Genomic DNA, 19,124 nt, shown 5'->3' with positions numbered 1-19,124 from the left:
TGTGTGACATTTCGACATATTGAGTTAGATGCTGCACATTCATTTTTACAAAATGGTTACTGGCAAGTCATCAGATCCAGAAATGGTGTAATGAACACAATTTATTTACGCGCAAGCACGAAAGCAAGACGGGCCGATTTCCGATTCCGACGGGCCGACGGGCGAGACGGGCCGATTTGGAGCAAGAAAAAGAACGAGACGGGAGAAAAACGAGAGAAACGAGACGGGGAAAGCCGATTGGAGAGGCGAGTGAGGAGCGATTGGAGAGGAGAGTGAGGAGCGATTGGAGAGGAGAGTGAGGAGCGATTGGAGGGGAGTGTGAGGCACGATTGGAGAGGAGTGTGAGGCGCGATTGGAGAGGAGTGTGAGGCACGATTGGAGAGGAGTGTGAGGCGCGATTGGACAGGCGAGTGAGGAGCGATTGGACAGGCGAGTGAGGAGCGATTGGAGAGGCGAGTGAGGAGCGATTGGAGAGGCGAGTGAGGAGCGATTGGAGAGGCGAGTGAGGAGCGATTGGAGAGGCGAGTGAGAAGCGATTGGAGAGGCGAGTGAGGAGCGATTGGAGAGGAGAGTGAGGAGTGATTGGAGGGGAGTGTGAGGCGCGATTGGAGGGGAGTGTGAGGCACGATTGGAGAGGAGTGTGAGGCACGATTGGAGAGGAGTGTGAGGAGCGATTGGAGAGGAGTGTGAGGGATTGGAGAGGAGAGGAGTGTGAGGGATTGGAGAGGTGAGGGATTGGAAAGGAGAGGAATGTGAGGGATTGGAGAGGAGAGGAGTGCTAGGTGGAGAGAGGAGAGTGTCAGGTGGAGACAGGAGAATGTCAGGTGGAGAGGAGTGAGGGGTCACATATTATGTGAAATAAATAAATTGTGTTCATCACACCATTTCTGGATCTGATGACTTGCCAGTAACCATTTTGTAAAAATGAATGTGCAGCATCTAACTCAATATGTCGAAATGTCACACACATCCATGCCCGTGGGATTCCCATGGGTGACCCCGCTACACATTCATTTTTACAAAATGGTTACTGGCAAGTCATCAGATCCAGAAATGGTGTAATGAACACAATTTATTTACGCGCAAGCACGAAAGCAAGACGGTCCGATTTCCGATTCCGACGGGCCGACGGGCGAGACGGGCCGATTTGGAGCAAGAAAAAGAACGAGACGGGAGAAAAACGAGAGAAACGAGACGGGGAAAGCCGATTGGAGAGGCGAGTGAGGAGCGATTGGAGAGGAGAGTGAGGAGTGATTGGAGGGGAGTGTGAGGCGCGATTGGAGAGGAGTGTGAGGCGCGATTGGAGAGGAGTGTGAGGCACGATTGGAGAGGAGTGTGAGGCGCGATTGGAGAGGTGTGTGAGGCACGATTGGAGAGGAGTGTGAGGCGCAATTGGAGAGGAGTGTGAGGCGCGATTGGAGAGGAGTGTGAGGCGCGATTGGAGAGGAGTGTGAGGCACGACTGGAGAGGAGTGTGAGGGGCGATTGGAGAGGAGTGTGAGGTGCGATTGGAGAGGAGTGATTGGAGGGGAGTGTGAGGCACGATTGGAGGGGAGTGTGAGGCGCGATTGGAGGGGAGTGTGAGGCGCGATTGGAGAGGAGTGTGAGGCGCGATTGGAGAGGAGTGTGAGGCGCGATTGGAAAGGCGTGTGAGGCGCGATTGGAGAGGAGTGTGAGGCGCGATTGGAGAGGCATGTGAGGGATTGGAGAGGAGAGGAGTGTGAGGGATTGGAGAGGTGAGGGATTGGAAAGGAGAGGAATGTGAGGGATTGGAGAGGAGAGGAGTGCTAGGTGGAGAGAGGAGAGTGTCAGGTGGAGACAGGAGAGTGTCAGGTGGAGAGGAGTGAGGGGTCACATATTATGTGAAATAAATAAATTGTGTTCATCACACCATTTCTGGATCTGATGACTTGCCAGTAACCATTTTGTAAAAATGAATGTGCAGCATCTAACCATCTAACTCAATATGTCGAAATGTCACACACATCCATGCCCGTGGGATTCCCACGGGTGACCCCGCTAGTATATATATATATATATATATATATATATATATAAAAAAAAGATAATTGGTAGGGTCATGGATAGCACATACAATCTGATTCATGTCGTTTTGTCTGAGCACTTCAATTCGTAATCAAATATTGGTTTATGCTTCAAGTGTTGAGAACATTGGGAATCATTTACTTTGACAACATCTGTAGGCACAGCACAAGTTGCTCGTGTTTATGCATTATTGGAATGGGATGCGATTCACAATTCAGCCTGTTGGTTGCACCTTTACTGAGGTGTGTCTGTGCTGCTGATGCAGTGCCCCTATACATCAGGCCTGAAATTTGTAATTTGCTCAGGGTGCTGGCGATAACGCGCCTACTCTTCGCGAGGTATTTTTAACGTCCATGAACTAATCACCACCACCAGTCTTAACGTCCATCCGAGAGAAGGTGTGCTCATTGGTGCATCGATCCGCATGCGAAACACCAGGATCACGGTTTATAGCTGGGCTGAGATTTCATCCCAGGCTACATAGCTCAGATGTGATTGCGCACACCTCGAGGCTATCCAGGCAGCATATAGCACAGGTGAATAAAGCAGGATTATATCTAATACCCATAATTAAAGGCATTGGACTACGGAAATTAAGAGTTAGGTTTTTTCACAAATAACCAGTACTTGTTGGGAATATGAAATCAGGAATACTGGGTAATTATTGATGTTAGCCAAATGGAGTTTTAACCATCCTTTAACCATCCTGCTCTATAAGTACCTTGGTGATGGCAAAATACTTTTAAAGCATTTTAAATAAGTAGACTGTAAACTCACCAAAAACAAGACTCAAAAGTAATTGGGGGCATTAGTCTTCAATAATGTAGAAAGCAAAGTGTCACATTGTATGGAAAATCATGGCAGTGCGGTGTCAGAAGTGGTGTGGTGGCCAGGTGTGGTGGTCAGGCAGGTACATTCACCTTGATAGTGTAATTACGCTTACCCCTAGAGCTGCTCTGTGCTCTGCTAAAAGTCAAACGATTTCAAAATAAAATGGATTGACCTGGCAGCACAGCTTATAAATAAAGGGCCCATTTAATGACAGGGCCTACCTACCAGCTGCTGGTTACATTGCCTAACTGTTACTCCCTTTGCTCCGGCGATCAAAAAGGCCATGGGTGGGCCAGCTCATACAGGTCAGACTACATAGAGGTCAAGACTGTTGTCCGCATTCGATTTGGAAAAGCAAGTCTGATGGAAAAGAATAATTAATACGGAATTGAGAAGTGCATCATCTTTTCAATTCTCAATATCCTCATATACTGGTATCGAGGCTCATGGAAGACAGAGCAACAGGGGGGGATGGATGAGCAGACAAGATGGGGCAAAGGGAACACAGCGGGCCAACAACGAATGGATGCACCACGGCACAACAAGAAGAATTGCAGGACGAAGGTGGGAACATGGTCTCAGTGGGTGTAGTAAAGGTGAGTGGTGGAAATGAGAGAGACCATGAGGTCGCAGTGGGCAGCAGACTCTAAATACAAGGGAAGATCGGATTAGATCGGAAAATCAGAAATCGGGAACATCGCAAATCCTTGACCTAACGGACTCAGGAAGGTGGCTCTACAGGTGAGAAAAGAGGAGCATCAAAGAATGGAGGTGTTTGTTGAGCTTAGTCTTGGTGGGGGTTAACAAGAAAAGGGTTTCAAGCGGAACGTGTGTGACCTGGAAGGACAGGGGCTAAATACAAAGCTGGCTGCCCCATTTGCATTTCCTTGCAGAGGACTAATTAATCTTTTCAACAGGAGTAGGCTTCGGTATCATGGAAAAACAACACATGTCTAAACACACCTTTAGAATCCAGGAATTAAATTTTTTTACATCGCAGTGAATAAAAAAACAAAACAGGAAAAACCCAGAAATAACAACAACCACGAGTCCTGTGATTAAAACGGGGAAGGGTAGTTTAAAGAAAACTCGGGCCTTGTTTATCGATGATGCTCGGAAGCAAAGGTTCTTTCCTGGGTGGCATCCTGTCAGTGCTCAGAACAATTAAGGTTTACCAGATACATGACATCTCTTTCCAATTAAGTAGTGAAGATAGGAGAGCAGGTTGCGATCGCTAGTCCGACAAGAGTGATACCAGGAACAACAACAAAGTTCTACAGGCTCGGCAGGCGCCATCTGACTACGCAGCTTACAAATGCAAAAGGTGATTAAAATGAAGTGTTAAAAATAATGTGCGTTCTCAAACAGGATGGCAAATGATCCAAATTTCCTATTTATCACATGCAGAGACATGAAGGTCCAAGTGAGCACGTCACTCTGCAGGACAACCCTTAGTGCTCGGAGCCTGAGAGCGACAGACAAAGGCGGAACACAAAGGCAGCACAGAGGGGGGCTAGGCCCAAGGCTTTGGGAGCGACAGCGCCCCTTTAAAGGCTCGCCATCTCCTTATTCCTGAGGGTTTCTTTGACAGCCGCTCTTCGACATGTAACCCGGGCGACCGACCGACTGGCTAGCGTCAATGGCGACAGGAGAGCCAGAGAGGATGGCACGCAGAGCGGTATCAGGATGTGATGATGAGAAGTGGTAAGGGAGGAGGGATAAAGAGAAAGACGGGTTTCAGGGCAACCAGGCCTAAAGCTGAAGCATTGTTTAAGAGCGGATGAATCGCCGTGGCAACGTCTATTAATCCGACCAGCCAGCACTTCAATGGTGTCCACGGCAGCTGCTTCCACACAGCATTCAGCATAGCAGCTGCTGCTGCCCTGGAGCTCAGAACTCGGGTAAGAAGAGAGTGGGGGGATGCGAATGGTTGAGGGGCCCTGCGCTTAGATGCGAGGCATTTTGAGGCATTTTTCTCATGCCCTGCGTGCATTCCCTTTCAGGCAACCTTCCCATGTGGCCCCTGATACAACTGTCATACTCCGACTGAGGTGTGCATACATCTTTGAGGAGAGACGAGGAAATGGTTGATAACAGACAAATAATGGAAGAGAGATTAAAAGCAAAGATAGTAGTCTGAAAAATGTGAACTTCACGAAAGAAAAGAGGTGAAATGGGAAAAAACTGAACTAATGATTCACTGCATAAAACCTGTCGTCCTGCCAACGCGCTGCCTCGTTCTGTCTGCAAATCAGGCCTGAACGGGGTTTTCATGTGGAGAAAGGCAGAATGAAAAAATGACCACGACAGATGAGCAGCCGGTGTCGAGGTCCAGGCGTCCGCTGAGCCCATTCAGTTGCCATATGCCCAACGTGGAAGCACAAAGCGCTGCAGATGGCAAACAGGAGTATGGCGTGCGGGCGGCAGGGCTGACGTTAAACTTTCGGACAATTTGTTTGTCCCCACGTCATGCGATGATGCATGTGGATTTAGTGCCGCACTTTGTTTTAAACAGTCAACTGGCTGAGACCTAAATAGAGGGACCAGAAGAGCTGTAACTGTCGCACAAACGTGCACACACCCTTAAATAACCAACTGAGCACACCAAAGTGAAATCTAAGAACAGACGAAGCAGCAGCCCCAACCAGAGGCATCACACACAAAAGATTGATGGCCTCTTGAAGCAAAATATAGACGTGGCAGTTTTCTACATCTGGCACAAGAGGGGCTAAGCATAGAATAGATGGGATGAAAAGGAAGAAAGAAGAAATGCTGCCTTGTGGAGGCCGCAAGACAAAATTAGGCCTGGCAGAGTGCCGAGCATAATCTTCGTGAAGCAAGTATTGGTAATTGTTATACACCAATCATGGTACAATAAACGAGTGCCGTTGAAGCCGTTTATGGCAGAGCTCATGAGTGTAGCATGTTATTTTGTGATCAAGGCCTTTGTGTAGAACCTATTGAAACAAAACCACGTAACATCAGCGTTGAAGAGTGCCTGGGGTGCGGGTGTAAAGGGTGTTGTTGCAGAAAAAAAAAGTCTGTTTCCCTGCTTGGTGTGTACCTGACCGCACACGTACGAGAAACACACCCGCCAGGATACTACGAATGGAACGAGGAAGCCACCTGTGTGAGTCAAACTTTTCTCTAATGGCACAACTTCGAGAGTATTCACGAATAACTCGTGTGGATCTCAAAAACGAAGATTCTCCCACATTTTGATTACGTCTCACGACTCACATCTCTATTCTTACATTGCGACCTCTGATCCCAAAGGAAGTGTCTGAAGGATTATTAGGCTCGCGTGAACGTTAAGGCGACGATGATTGCCCGTTGCTATGTCTGACAACATCCTTAGAGTGCAAGTGTTACCTGATAATTGGCTTTGGGCCTGCATAGTTAGTCATGCAATGCTCCTTTATCATGCTCCATCATCATTCCTGAGATCCCTTGGAAAACATTCACATGAGCTTTGGTGAGATAACTTTTTCATCACATTTCCATCAGATCTCCTGATACATCATAGATTTATGTAAAGGATGTTGTTTATGATCCACATATTGTGGGCGAGAAAAAAGGGGGGCGGGAGAGGGCCATCGTCGGGTTTGTCCATGGGGCGGTCCAGGCAGAGGCAAACATGGGTGATAAATGCCAGATCCGCCTGCTAGCTCCACCAGCACCGTGCACCCTGCCCCTCCCAACCCCTCTCCCACCGGGCAAAGTTAGGCACTGCCCCCGCATCGTGACACTAAACCTCGGCACACCAAGCACACACTCCCACTCTGAGTGCTTCCAGATGTCTCCACTCTGCGCACACAGATGCCAAACCTAATTTATACTCTTCAAGTAGGGCTATAACAACAGCTCTTCAATCGAGTGTTGTAGCTTTATAAGTTAGGAATGTTTCCCGCATCACGCGCTGGTGTTCAAATCAACAAGAGCAGTTGTAGCAGAGATAATAATGTTGGATTCAAATCCTGGATGTCAGGTATCTATCTCCTCAATAACACCAATCTCAGCCTCGTTAGAGCTCGCAGGCTCGGTCTAACTCGAGCCCTCTTGCAGACTTCCTTATTCTCACAGCCGAGCATGTCATGAATTACGTTAAGGATCTGGGTAATCAGACAAGTTGGTGCCCTTGTGCCGAATGCCATGCTAATGATTTACCTGACTTTTTGTTTTCAAGTAAAGTGCGATTGGTGAATAAAAGTCATAATAATGCTCTGCCACTCATTAACATAGTATCCTGAATGTACACAACATCGAAAAATCTCTGCGATGGCATACAAAGGGTCAGGTAACCAGATCGGTTCACCTAGTCTTTCTCCTATTACAGATGATGGCACCACAGGCCGGAAAAAGGTATCAGCATCACTTCAATGAGTCAAGATGAAGAAGAAGTTCGCATAAAATTGATTGTAGTTGTGAAGACGCATTTTCCTAAATGAAGGCACCAGCAACTGATATTGCTGCCCAAATAAGATGAAGGGGAAAGATAAAACAAGGAAACAAAAGTAAGCAAAAAGGAGTCGACTGACTGCTGAAAGCCTAAAGAAAAACTTTTTGGGAAGTTTGCCAACAGAAGCAAATGTTTCGAGGCAGGCTGATGGTAAAGGTCATGTGATGTGTTCTGATTGGATGAGCTAATCACCCCGCCCCCTCCCTCCACGCCCCTACAATCCCCACCCACTCTTCCCAACCCTCTCCCTCACAACATTAAGCCCCTTCAATTTCGCAACATACTTAAGCTGCTACAGTCGCAACAATTTCAATTGCCGTGGCTGTAACCAAATAATAACAATGGAACTTGAGTTAAGTCTCAAAGGTTAAGTCTCAAATGTTAAGTCTCAAGTTGAGTCTCAAGGGCTGAGTCCTGAGTCGAATCACAAACAATTACAAAATTTGGAATTATCCTGATTCGAGTTCCAAAGTTCTACACAAACATCATCCATCGCAGGACAAATTCACTTCAGGCCCTGTGGTTGAGGTCCCATGGCTAAGATCCCTGGGCCTTTTTGTATCTCTTACGTTAGTTTAAATCAAAGTCAATGTCTTTAAAGAGGCAGAATACAGCTGAAGAGAAAATATATAATCAGTAAATAATTAAAATAATAAATAGTAACAGATACCTGTGATCGTAAAGCCATCACCAAGTGTAAGCCTCCCCTGGTCAGGGTTGGCTTACCCCTGGCAATCGCCCGCAACTTACCCTTGGTCAATGATGGCCATATTTTGGTCGGACCACCATATGAGCTTCACCTTCAACATTTACGGATAGAGTGTAAATGAAGAAAATATGTCCCCATCTACAATCTATCCATAAAACTCAACATCATGAAAATCGGAGAAAAATTATTCAGGTTATGATCAAAAAGGTGTTTTTTTGTTAATTAGGTCACAATCTGAAAACATCGGGGAAAATACCCCTGGCGCTCACCTGGTAGTGCTGTGTGTGTGCAGGAAGGGTGTCGTAGTGAACTCCATTCAATGTACAATGTGTGCCGAGTGGGTTCATCAAAAATGTAGTGGTCTGAGAGGGTCATTAACCAGTGTGGCAGCTACATTCAAATGTAAGGTGTGCACAGAGGGAGCTGCAGATGGAGGAAATGTTGAGTTGGATCTTGGAGACGGCGTGAAGCTGGAAGGTGTGAAAACATTTTGCTACCTCAGAGACATGCTGAATGGAGAAGGTGGATCAGACTCGGCAACGGTTGCTAGAGTGAGATGTGCATGGAAGAAGTTTCGGGAACTGAGTGGCGTGCTGACGAGGAGGGGAGTGTCGTTGAAGCTGAAGGGAAAGGTGTATGCTGCATGTGTGAGAAGTGTTATGATTATGGGAGCGAGACATGGGTAATGAACGTAGAGCAGCAACGAAGGCTGGAAAGGGTGGAAATGGGAATGGTTTGGTGGACGTGTGGAGTATCCTTGAGAGAGAGGAAGACAAATGATGAATTGCGAAAGATGATGGGAATAGAGCCTGTGATGGAAGCTGTGAAGAGAAACAGGTTGAGATGGTTTGGTCATGTGTTGAGGAAGGATGAAAGTGACTGGTTGAGAAGAATGATAGAAATGAATGTATAAGGATGTAGAGGGCAGGGAAGACCGAGAAAGACTTGGCTAAATGTGGTGGACGAAGAAATGCGGGCAAGGGGGTTATTAACAAGGGGAGATGGAGAAAATAGGGCAAAATGGAGAAGATTGTCATGGGGACCGCAAGGCTAACCCCCGCTCTAGCAGGGAAAATGGCCTTAAAATTCCTGTTGTTGTTGTTGTTGTTTGTTCACCTGGTAGAATAAACAGTATACTTCACCAACCCAGGGCATTTTAAACCAATTTCAATGGTTGCTAGAAGACAGGGCAGCATGTAGAATCATACTAACATAATCATAAAACTTTAAATAAACAGAGAAAAACATACCTATTTTGGGGGGAAACCTCCTCTCCCCCAACCCCATATACCTCCTTAGACCCCAATTTTTCTAATGCCTTGAACAAACATTGGTGCAACATGGGTGATTAAGGTTGTGGTGAAGTTTTATCGACATTGCGTGTGTAGTTTCTGAGAAGAAAGCAAATACCTATTTTGGGGGGCAACCCCCCCCCCCCATAGACCCACAAAGGGGCAGATTTTTTTTTAATGCCGTGAACAAACTTTGGTACATTACGGGTGTTGAATATTGTGGTCAAGTTTCATCAAAATAGTTTGTGTAGTTTCAGAGAAGAAAGCAGATACCTCTTTTGGGGGGTCAAACCTGGACACACTTTGACCCCTGGTAGACCCCCTTAGATCCCGATTTTTTAATGCCGTGAACAAACTTTAGTCACAACACAAAAAACATAATTTGTGCCAAATTTGGTCGCAATCCCATTGGCGGTTTCGGAGAAGAAGTTTCAAGTTTTTACGGACTGACGGACGGACTGATGGACGGACAATGCCCAATCGCATAAGCTCCCCTGAACTTCGTTCCAGGTGAGCTAAAAAGTAGGTCAAGCACACGAATGGTGCAGCTACGTTATTATGATGTAAGAACATATTGGAAGGTCAAGCGGTCTTTGAGATTCGGTATTGACAAAATTGAGCGATGACTATTTTTTTCGGACCGTTATTTGACCCTGACCTTTAACCCGGAGGGGTATGATGAAGATTAAGCATAAACGCGACTTGCTCTATTGTTAGGCTATCTAGAGAGGAAAATTTCATTCTGATCAGACAAACATTGGTCAAGTTTTGGTTTTGGGATTTGGTTAAAATGTCTATAATTGGGTCATTACTTAAAAATAGGTCATGGTTAAAAAAATTACATCAGACCGGCATACATTTTACTTACATTATTTAGACAAAATTTCTTTCTGAATGTTCTCAGACATTGGCAGAAAAATGAGAAAATCCTACATGGTGGTTTAATACTCCTATTGGTGCAAGACCTTGACCTTTAACCCAGAGGGCTATGATGTAAATTAAGAGTAAATGCTCCTTGCTCTACGCTATCTAGTGAGGGTAATTTTGTTCTGATCGGAGAAACCTTAGTCGAGTTATGGTGAAAAATGTCAAAATGTCTATATTTAGGTCAATGTCAAGAAATAGGTCAAGGCCAAAAATAGGTCAACCAGTGTATTTTCTATTCACATTTTTAATACAAAATTTCATTGTGAATAGCCAGCTCTGAGATGCAGCTCAGAAATTTGGAATGTTGGGAGTTGCAGGAAGAAATAATTTTTTTTTCAAAATGGTGGTTTCGTACTCCACGGGGTCTAAGAAACTCTGTGGTGGTTCCATTAACAATTGGGGGCACTAAATGTAGAAACAAACTCTACAACAGCTAAGCCCCTTCCCCTATGTGATAGGGGAAGGCTTAACCGCCTTTAGAACCGCCTTTAGAGGCCATGTTTTCCCGGAGAGCGGTGATTGGTCTTTTTTGGGGCACCGTGGTCCCCTTTTTGAAGCAATGTTTTATGGCCGGATGCCCTTCCTGCCACCAACCCTGTTAGTCGCCTCTTGCGACACACAGGTAATCACCAGTGAGCTGGTCCTCAATTTGCCGACCTCGGAAGGATGACAGGCTGAGTCAACCCCCCTGGCGTTAATTCAGCGATCGACCGGGATTCAAACCCAGGATCCGAGGATCCCAAGCCGGCACCCTAACCGCTAAGCCAACACCAGGTTGTTGTTAACAATAATAATAATAATAATAAAAATAATAATAATGATAATAATAATAATACCAGAAGACCCCTGGGCAATTTTAATCACTTTCCGATTTCCAAATTGACTGAATCTCCACTTGGGGGGTTATGTCTCTTGATAGATATTGATCTATAAGGTGGGCTCGTAGGTTGACCCAGAGGTATGCACACTCACCTCCGAGCTGACTAACCTGGGTTCGAATCTCGACCGAGCTATGAACCTTCATTCTGGTGTTTGCAATCCCGGAGCCACGTGTTGCACACAAAATGATTATGATCTTCGGGGTCTGATCCAAGATTCAATCGACACAGGGTGAAATATCAGGAGTGCATAGATGGATAGCTCAGGTGGTGTAATGGATACTTTTGAAGCTGCCAGCTCTGGGTGGATGAGTGGATACCTCGTTATCAGACCCAACCACATCCAAATAAAAAGAGTAGCAGGAGGTTGTTAGCAGATGGTGCTGCATCATGGAGCATGCCATCATTCAGAGGGGGAGGAGGTGAGGTGTCAAGCTGGCTATCCTGTTTGCTTGCAGGTTACACATATGACAGGGATGTCACAAATATTTCACAAATAATACACTGTTGGCACAGTACCCTGACCAGCCTGCACGTTGAATATGCATGACTCTCTCAGAAATACCTTTGCTCTTCACAGCATTGCTGAAACCCTTACAAAAAAACAAAAACCAAAGTGTGATCTGATGAGATTCTCATCAGATTTCTGTCAGATCTCATGAGAAATCATAGGATAACTTTTGAAACAGGATGGTACCACATCATGCTCGTAACAGCAAGGTGAAGTTGCGTGAACAGTGAGTGAACTACACCGATGTGCTGCTGCCCTGCCATCCCTTCAAGGCCTACCAAGATGGCAGACTTTGAGGGTGCGGCGGAACCAAGCCGGGTTGCAAATTATTTATCCTTTTTTTCCTTTTCGCAAATAACTCTGGAATTCTTCCCGAGGTGCCAAAGCTCCCTCAGTACTGTTCCCGTGGCACTGAGCTCACATCTACTGCTAAAAATACAACAATGAGAGCGTCTCCAGTGTCGATGAACAAAACCCGAGACACCAAAGGCGAACCGCGATGTTATAGGCCATTTTTATGTGAAAGTAAACAACAACAAGTTTATGATCATGATCATGCAACCACCATGAAATCTCAGCGATGTAGAAGGTGGTGGCACAATAATAATAATAATAATAATGCATTTATTTTATATAGCGCTTTTCAGGAAGCCCAAAGACGCTAATAAACAAACAAATAATAAACAAATAATAAACAAAAAGACGAAAGACAATAAACAAACCCTGATGATTATTCCCAGCATCGGACCGGAAACGGACAATTTGACGGCGATGGATCGCGCCGCCATCTTTCACACAGAAGTTTATACCGCTTGTCCGATTGATTTATATTTGCTTGATGTCGATAGGCCGAATCAGAGAGCATGGCCACGCTCCGGGCAAGGTCAACATCCTCCGTCAGCTCCAGGGTCCATCGCGGCACACCGAAAGGTGCTTAAAGCAGAAGCTCTTCTCGCAAATTTAACGACTTTTGCAAACTTCTCTTACTTATTGTCCTTTCCTCTTCTCAGAAATGACCGGACAATATGCGGCAAAAATGTGTCCCAAATACAAAACTTGGGTAAGCCTCGTGTCTGCGTTTTCCATCAAGTGCTCTGTGCGTCTCTGTCTCATCACTGATGACGTGATGTCCAAGAGTGAAATTCCAAAATGCTGGTTGGAACACTGCCACCTACGAGTTGTTGTTAACTTTGGAGATCCTTTCCTCATCCATATCCCTATCTCTCCCTCTTTCTTCCCACTCCTTCTCCCTATCTCTCCCTCTTTCTTCCCCCTCCTTCTCCCTATCTCTCCCTCTTTCTTCCCCCTCCTTCTCCCCATCTCTCCCTCTTTCTTCCCCCTCCTTCTCCCTATCTCTCCCTCTTTCTTCCCACTCCTTCTCCCTATCTCTCCCTCTTTCTTCCCCCTCCTTCTCCCTATCTCACCCTCTTTCTTCCCACTCCTTCCTATCCTCTCCCTCTTTATTCCCACTCCTTCTCCCTATCTCTCCCTCTTTCTTCCCCCTCCTTCTCCCTATCTCTCCCTCTTTCTTCCCCCTCCTTCTCCCTATCTCACCCTCTTTCTTCCCCCTCCTTCTCCCTATCTCACCCTCTTTCTTCCCACTCCTTCCTATCCTCTCCCTCTTTCTTCCCACTCCTTCTCCCTATCTCTCCCTCTTTCTTCCCACTCCTTCTCCCTATCTCTCCCTCTTTCTTCCCACTCCTTCTCCCTATCTCACCCTCTTTCTTCCCCCTCCTTCTCCCTATCTCACCCTCTTTCTTACCACTCCTCCCTATCCTCTCCCTCTTTCTTCCCCCTCCTTCTCCCTATCTCTCCCTCTTTCTTCCCCCTCCTTCTCCCTATCTCTCCCTCTTTCTTCCCACTCCTTCTCCCTATCTCTCCCTCTTTCTTCCCACTCCTTCTCCCTATCTCTCCCTCTTTCTTCCCACTCCTTCTCCCTATCTCTCCCTCTTTCTTTCCCCTCCTCCCTATCTCTCCCTCTTTCTTCCCCCTCCTTCTCCCCATCTCTCCCTCTTTCTTCCCCCCCCCCCCTTCTCCCTATCTCTCCCTCTTTCTTCTCCCTCCTTCTCCCTATCTCTCCTTCTTCCTTCCCTCCCTCCTTCTCCCTATCTCTCCCTCTTTCTTTCCCCTCCTCCCTATCTCTCCCTCTTTCTTCCCCCTCCTTCTCCCCATCTCTCCCTCTTTCTTCCCCCCCCCCTTCTCCCTATCTCTCCCTCTTTCTTCCACCTCCTTCTCCCTATCTCTACCTCTTTCTTCCCCGTCCTTCTCCCTATCTCTCCCTCTTTCTTCCCTCCCTCCTTCTCCCTATCCTCGACCTCTTTCTTACCACTCCTCCCTATCCTCGACCTCTTTCTTCCCACTCCTCCCTATCCTCGACCTCTTTCTTCCCACTCCTCCCTATCCTCTCCCTCTTTCTTCCCACTCCTCCCTATCCTCTCCCTCTTTTTTCCCACTCCTTCTCCCTATCTCTCCCTCTTCCTTCCCCGTCCTTCTCCCTATCTCTCCCTCTTTCTTCCCTCCCTCCTTCTCCCTATCCTCTCCCTCTTTCTTCCCACTCCTCCCTATCTCTCCCTCTTTCTTCTCCCTCCTTCTCCCTATCTCTCCCTCTTCCTTCCCCGTCCTTCTCCCTATCTCTCCCTCTTTCTTCCCTCCCTCCTTCTCCCTATCCTCGACCTCTTTCTTACCACTCCTCCCTATCCTCGACCTCTTTCTTCCCACTCCTCCCTATCCTCTCCCTCTTTCTTCCCACTCCTCCCTATCCTCTCCCTCTTTTTCCCCACTCCTTCTCCCTATCTCTCCCTCTTTCTTCCACCTCCTTCTCCCTATCTCTACCTCTTTCTTCCCCGTCCTTCTCCCTATCTCTCCCTCTTTCTTCCCTCCCTCCTTCTCCCTATCCTCGACCTCTTTCTTACCACTCCTCCCTATCCTCGACCTCTTTCTTCCCACTCCTCCCTATCCTCTCCCTCTTTCTTCCCACTCCTCCCTATCCTCTCCCTCTTTCTTCCCACTCCTCCCTATCTTCTCCCTCTTTCTTCCCCCTCCTTCTCCCTATCTCCCCTCCCCTCTCTCCTCTCTCCCTCCTCTACACCTCACTCTCTCCACATATCTACTCTCCCCGTCCGACATGACTAATGCTGGGCAATGCAAACAAACCATCCGATAAAAGTACCTTTAACACAATGGAGAGTCAATGACTGACGATACAGGCCTTGCCAAAAATAATAAAATGTTATTAACGATATATATTTTTTAATTCTGATGAAGACGCCATTGCGGCAGAAACTGTCTGGGCTTGTCATTTATATTGACTTGTGAAAATCACCGTGACCATTGAAGACTGGTCCTTTCGAGCTGTGGCTCATGGCAATGTGCTATAGAGTTCGCTCATTGGAGCGTATAATTGTGCATTACACACATTCATTTACCCCTTCGAGTTGATGTCGTGTTGCAGAGTTATGAACTGCGATTATGAACGAGCACGCACCAATGAACAAGACTGGAACAATCAAGGTGAACGCTGCCGAAGAGGAAGATAAGAACGGTCGTGCCAACCGCTTGCCGCTATCAAAGATGGACGCTGCTTGAGAATAGCGAATGGTTTCACGATCTGAAGCGAAAAGCATTGGATTTTCCTGTTTCTGATTCAATGACGAGTTTGATCTCAAAGTCCACATTTCTTGCGTGACGTTTAAGGACACTGTCTGCGACATTATGCTGACACAATGGTAACTTATAACTGGATAACGTTAATGCCTAAAGGACTATAATAATTCCATTCTACCTTTCACAGTTGTCCTGGAGGGTCCACGCCTGTCAATACGTCATTGATCTACAATACCTGGTCACGTGGATCATTCCCTTTACCTCAAATTAAATACATCAGGAAAACAGACAAAGTATATTTTCTTTAATCAACAATTGCTTGGAATTTCTCATCACAAAAGTAATCCACATGATCCCATTCTCCGCCACCAAAAAGCTTTAGTTAATGAAACAGTTTCAACTTGAACTTTGAACCTAAAGGTAAAAACCATGTTACAAGCCGAGTATACTTGTAATTTGGAGAGATCGATTTCTCAGTAGGCCGTTGTTTGTCGAATCTATCACACTTTATTTGTAAACCACATATTTTGTCATGGATATATTGATCTGCTTTGAAACTGAGGCCACTACTTTATTTACAACCTGGACTCCTTCTATTGCCATTAATATGGGCAGAAGTAGGATTTGACGGAAGCTCCAAAGGGTCTCATTCGGTCTTTTTTTGGCTGTCCAGTTTGTGGGCCCGTCCAGTTTTGCTGTCTCGGACACAGGGAACTGTGACTCCGGGAATGCCGAGAAAAACAGTTGGCACAGTGGTGTTATGTTAACGTGTGAGTCCGCAACGTAGTTGTGGCTCCCGATGGTGATTATGGTGTTTGAATGATTTTTGCTAAAAATCCTCACGTCATGCCCAGAATCCAGTGACTTTAAGGTGAAATGTCACATGCTTCTATGGCAAATGACACATTTCAATCATGCATGTCAGTCAATTATTTGTTTTTATATCTAAAGCCACCCCGACTCACCATACATCTTTCCTTCATCCGAGAGGATTATCTTGCGACGACCGCACGGCGGATAGATGGCCAAAGCCTCCTGGAAGCTTTGCTCAATGTCCGGGCTCCAGACGCCTTCTGCGTCGTTGTCCAGCGACTTTTCCACAGAGTCCGACATGGTGTCCGTCTCAAGCTTTACGGCGCTTCGTGCCAAGCCTCGGCCTTCGCCTCACCTGTAAGTACAGACAGATGTATGGCAGCTGTAAAAGGAGCTCCCATAATGCACAAGAAATACATTCAATTGTCTCAACCATTGGAGATTAGCGAGAGAAAGGTATCTGTAAAGGTTGACAACAATGAGAGACAACCTCGTACAATCAGGGTAAAAAAAAAGATCAGGTGGTTTTCCAAGCTCATGTCATAGGATCTTACACAGGAAAGGTTATGTTACTCAATGAATGAGTCAACGCAAAAAAAATGTACGCATTGGGTCCATGAGGGCCTGTTCGAGGCACAGATCCTCCATGAGGACTCATAACGCCAAGACAGCAAAAAGGAAATGCAAAACGAAGAGCGACACACAAGACAATCCGCATAATGCCGAAGTCGAATCATAAACGAAAGGATAGAAAAGATTCGGCCGAATACCAGGGAGGTGTTTACCTGAGTTCAGATCATCCACAAACTTTTGTTTTGATAATTCATCAAGGCTTCTCTAATGATGGTGTTTGTTTGAGTTGCCTTTCCTGGAGAAACTCGTGTTATCCTGGGGGTCACCGCACTAATTTCAAGCTCCGCTGACTTGGAATGGATACCTGTTTTGCTCCTACGAGGCTCACGAGTATGTCGGGCCTTGAACAAATACACGACAAATGTAATTGCGGTCGAGGTCCACGATCGGAACACTTCGGTCTGCGTCCTTTGTGCAGGACATGTAGTCGCAAGCAACAGTATCGACGTCATTTAAATTTCCTTACCAATGGACTAATGTTTCAGGAATAATTGAAACCATTTTGAAAAAGACTCATGATACCTGGAATTCCGGGTTCAAATCACGTTTATCGTATTGATTTCTCCACTCGACGAATACTTGTAGGTTACTGTGTCCCCCTTCCCCTTTTCCCGTTTGTTCAGTCCATGACCTGCTGTTCATACCCTCCGTCACCTTGCTTTTCCACGAGCCTCAATCTTGTCCAGAAAAAACAAAGTAGAATTGAATGAAAAAGATGACAATGAAAACACAAAGCAGCCCGGGGTAAAGCCTGGCCTTGCGATCTGGGATGTCGCTGTGCACTTTCCTTTCCCTTCGCCACATTCCCAGTTCTGCTCCTGACACCAAATCACAGCCACGGATCAAGTTTGCTCTTTAAAATAAAGTATTTTTTAAATTGGTCAAACTATCCATGATGAGGTTGGTGTCACCAGCAAAATATTTTGATATGAAGTGTGGTTCATGTTATAGTGTTCATGTTGCAGCACCATTAAAGGGACTTTGGTCACCGCCGAGACCACGGTACCCAAGGCCTACTTGATCACGTAGAGTTGACCACGCAAATGTACACCCGAGAAGAAAAGGTCAGGCACACGACGACCTTTAAATGACATTTTCAACCTGTGTTTACAAGGCGAACAAGACTATGCAGGAGAGATGAAGGAATAAAGGAGATCAAAGGCGATAAGCACACAATAAACTGAAAAAAAGAAAGATTTACATTTCCGTGCCGCCTTGTTGCTTCTCGGTGTTGCAAACTGTCCATTAAACCAGTTTGTGCAACATAATGGCAACGAACAAAGACCACACCCTGCGTCTCACAGCCTCCAGCACCTTGCAGCACCATTACTGCACCTCACAACTAGCCAGGTAGGTTTTAATGCCAGCAGCGAGACGATGGTCTGCAGGTAACATGCAAATAAAAGCAACCCTCGTGGGCAGGGATCCTGGGCATTGTGGTTCGTTTTCATCCAATTAATTCGATTAAATTAATTAAAGTCAGTGGTGGCACCAATTTGGCCATCACTGCACATCATCTGCGGACAGCTGTGTCCATTTTGGACATCAAGGACAGCAGTCATCATACCGACGACCTGACCAGTCTGCTGTACCGATGTGCATCAGACTTTACGTGGCATTTACTGCACCTGCAGCCAACGACGCTCATAGGAATAGGGAGTGGGAGAGGGATAGCACACACCTCTATCACTTTAATCACTTCTCTGTGCAGGCTTTTCCCTTCATTGGCACCTGCTCACCTGTGCTTAGTGAGCACGCCAACGAAGGGAAGAGGTTCGTCAGAAACGACGACACACCATCATCCGATTAACGGCGCAAGATCTCGAGATCTCCGCATGTTTGGGTAGCGGGACGCAGGAAAATGTCCAAAAGCCAGAACCCGACGGTCACCTAGTTTGAACATCGAGTCTTAAGAACGAAATTCAGCCTTCGCTCATCATAAGGAACAAGTCTAAAGTGTAAAATGATTCGAAATAACAGCCATGCACGACACGGATCTCAAGAATGGAACCACAGCACACCAAAGTCTACTCGACATCGAGACGTCTCGTGTTGAGAAATACCAGCAAGAAAAGAGAGCGATCCGAGGACAACAGAAAGAGAAAATGCGGAAAAACAAATCATCTCCAAATCGTGACAGCAAGAGAAAGTGAAATGTAATATAGAATTAGACTGCTGATTAAAAACGAAATAGTCTGGAAATCTCAGGTAAACAATAGGCTTTGGTTTTGAACTTGAAAGATGATCCCAAGCAAATAGTCCGTACATCGTACAGGTACCTCATACAAGGCCTGGATTTGTTTTTTTTTTGCAAAATCTGGTTTAACTTGTTTAACCGATTGACAAAACGATGCAAATCTTTAACTGGTGTGGAAATGGTCGTTTCCTTCACCAGTAAAACCACATATTTCACTTCTATGGTT

At 46.1% G+C, this 19,124-nt stretch overlaps 1 protein-coding gene across 1 annotated transcript in view; it reads right to left on the bottom strand.

Moving 5' to 3' along the window:
* The window catches only part of LOC137432239 (transcriptional enhancer factor TEF-1), a 159,517-nt gene that overhangs the window by 104,258 nt on the left and 36,135 nt on the right, over window positions 1-19,124 (bottom strand). Inside the window, exon 2 of the mRNA XM_068123993.2 lies at window positions 16,221-16,423. Coding sequence (XP_067980094.1) covers window positions 16,221-16,368 — 148 coding nt within the window. The 5' untranslated portion in view covers window positions 16,369-16,423. The remainder of the gene's footprint in view (window positions 1-16,220; window positions 16,424-19,124) is intronic.

The sequence above is a fragment of the Myxine glutinosa genome, chromosome 8 (genome assembly GCF_964187855.1).
Source record: "Myxine glutinosa chromosome 8, kmMyxGlut1.1, whole genome shotgun sequence".
NCBI lineage: Eukaryota > Metazoa > Chordata > Myxini > Myxiniformes > Myxinidae > Myxine > Myxine glutinosa.
Note: the sequence above shows the minus strand (reverse complement) of the source record. Positions and strands in the feature narration are given on the sequence as shown.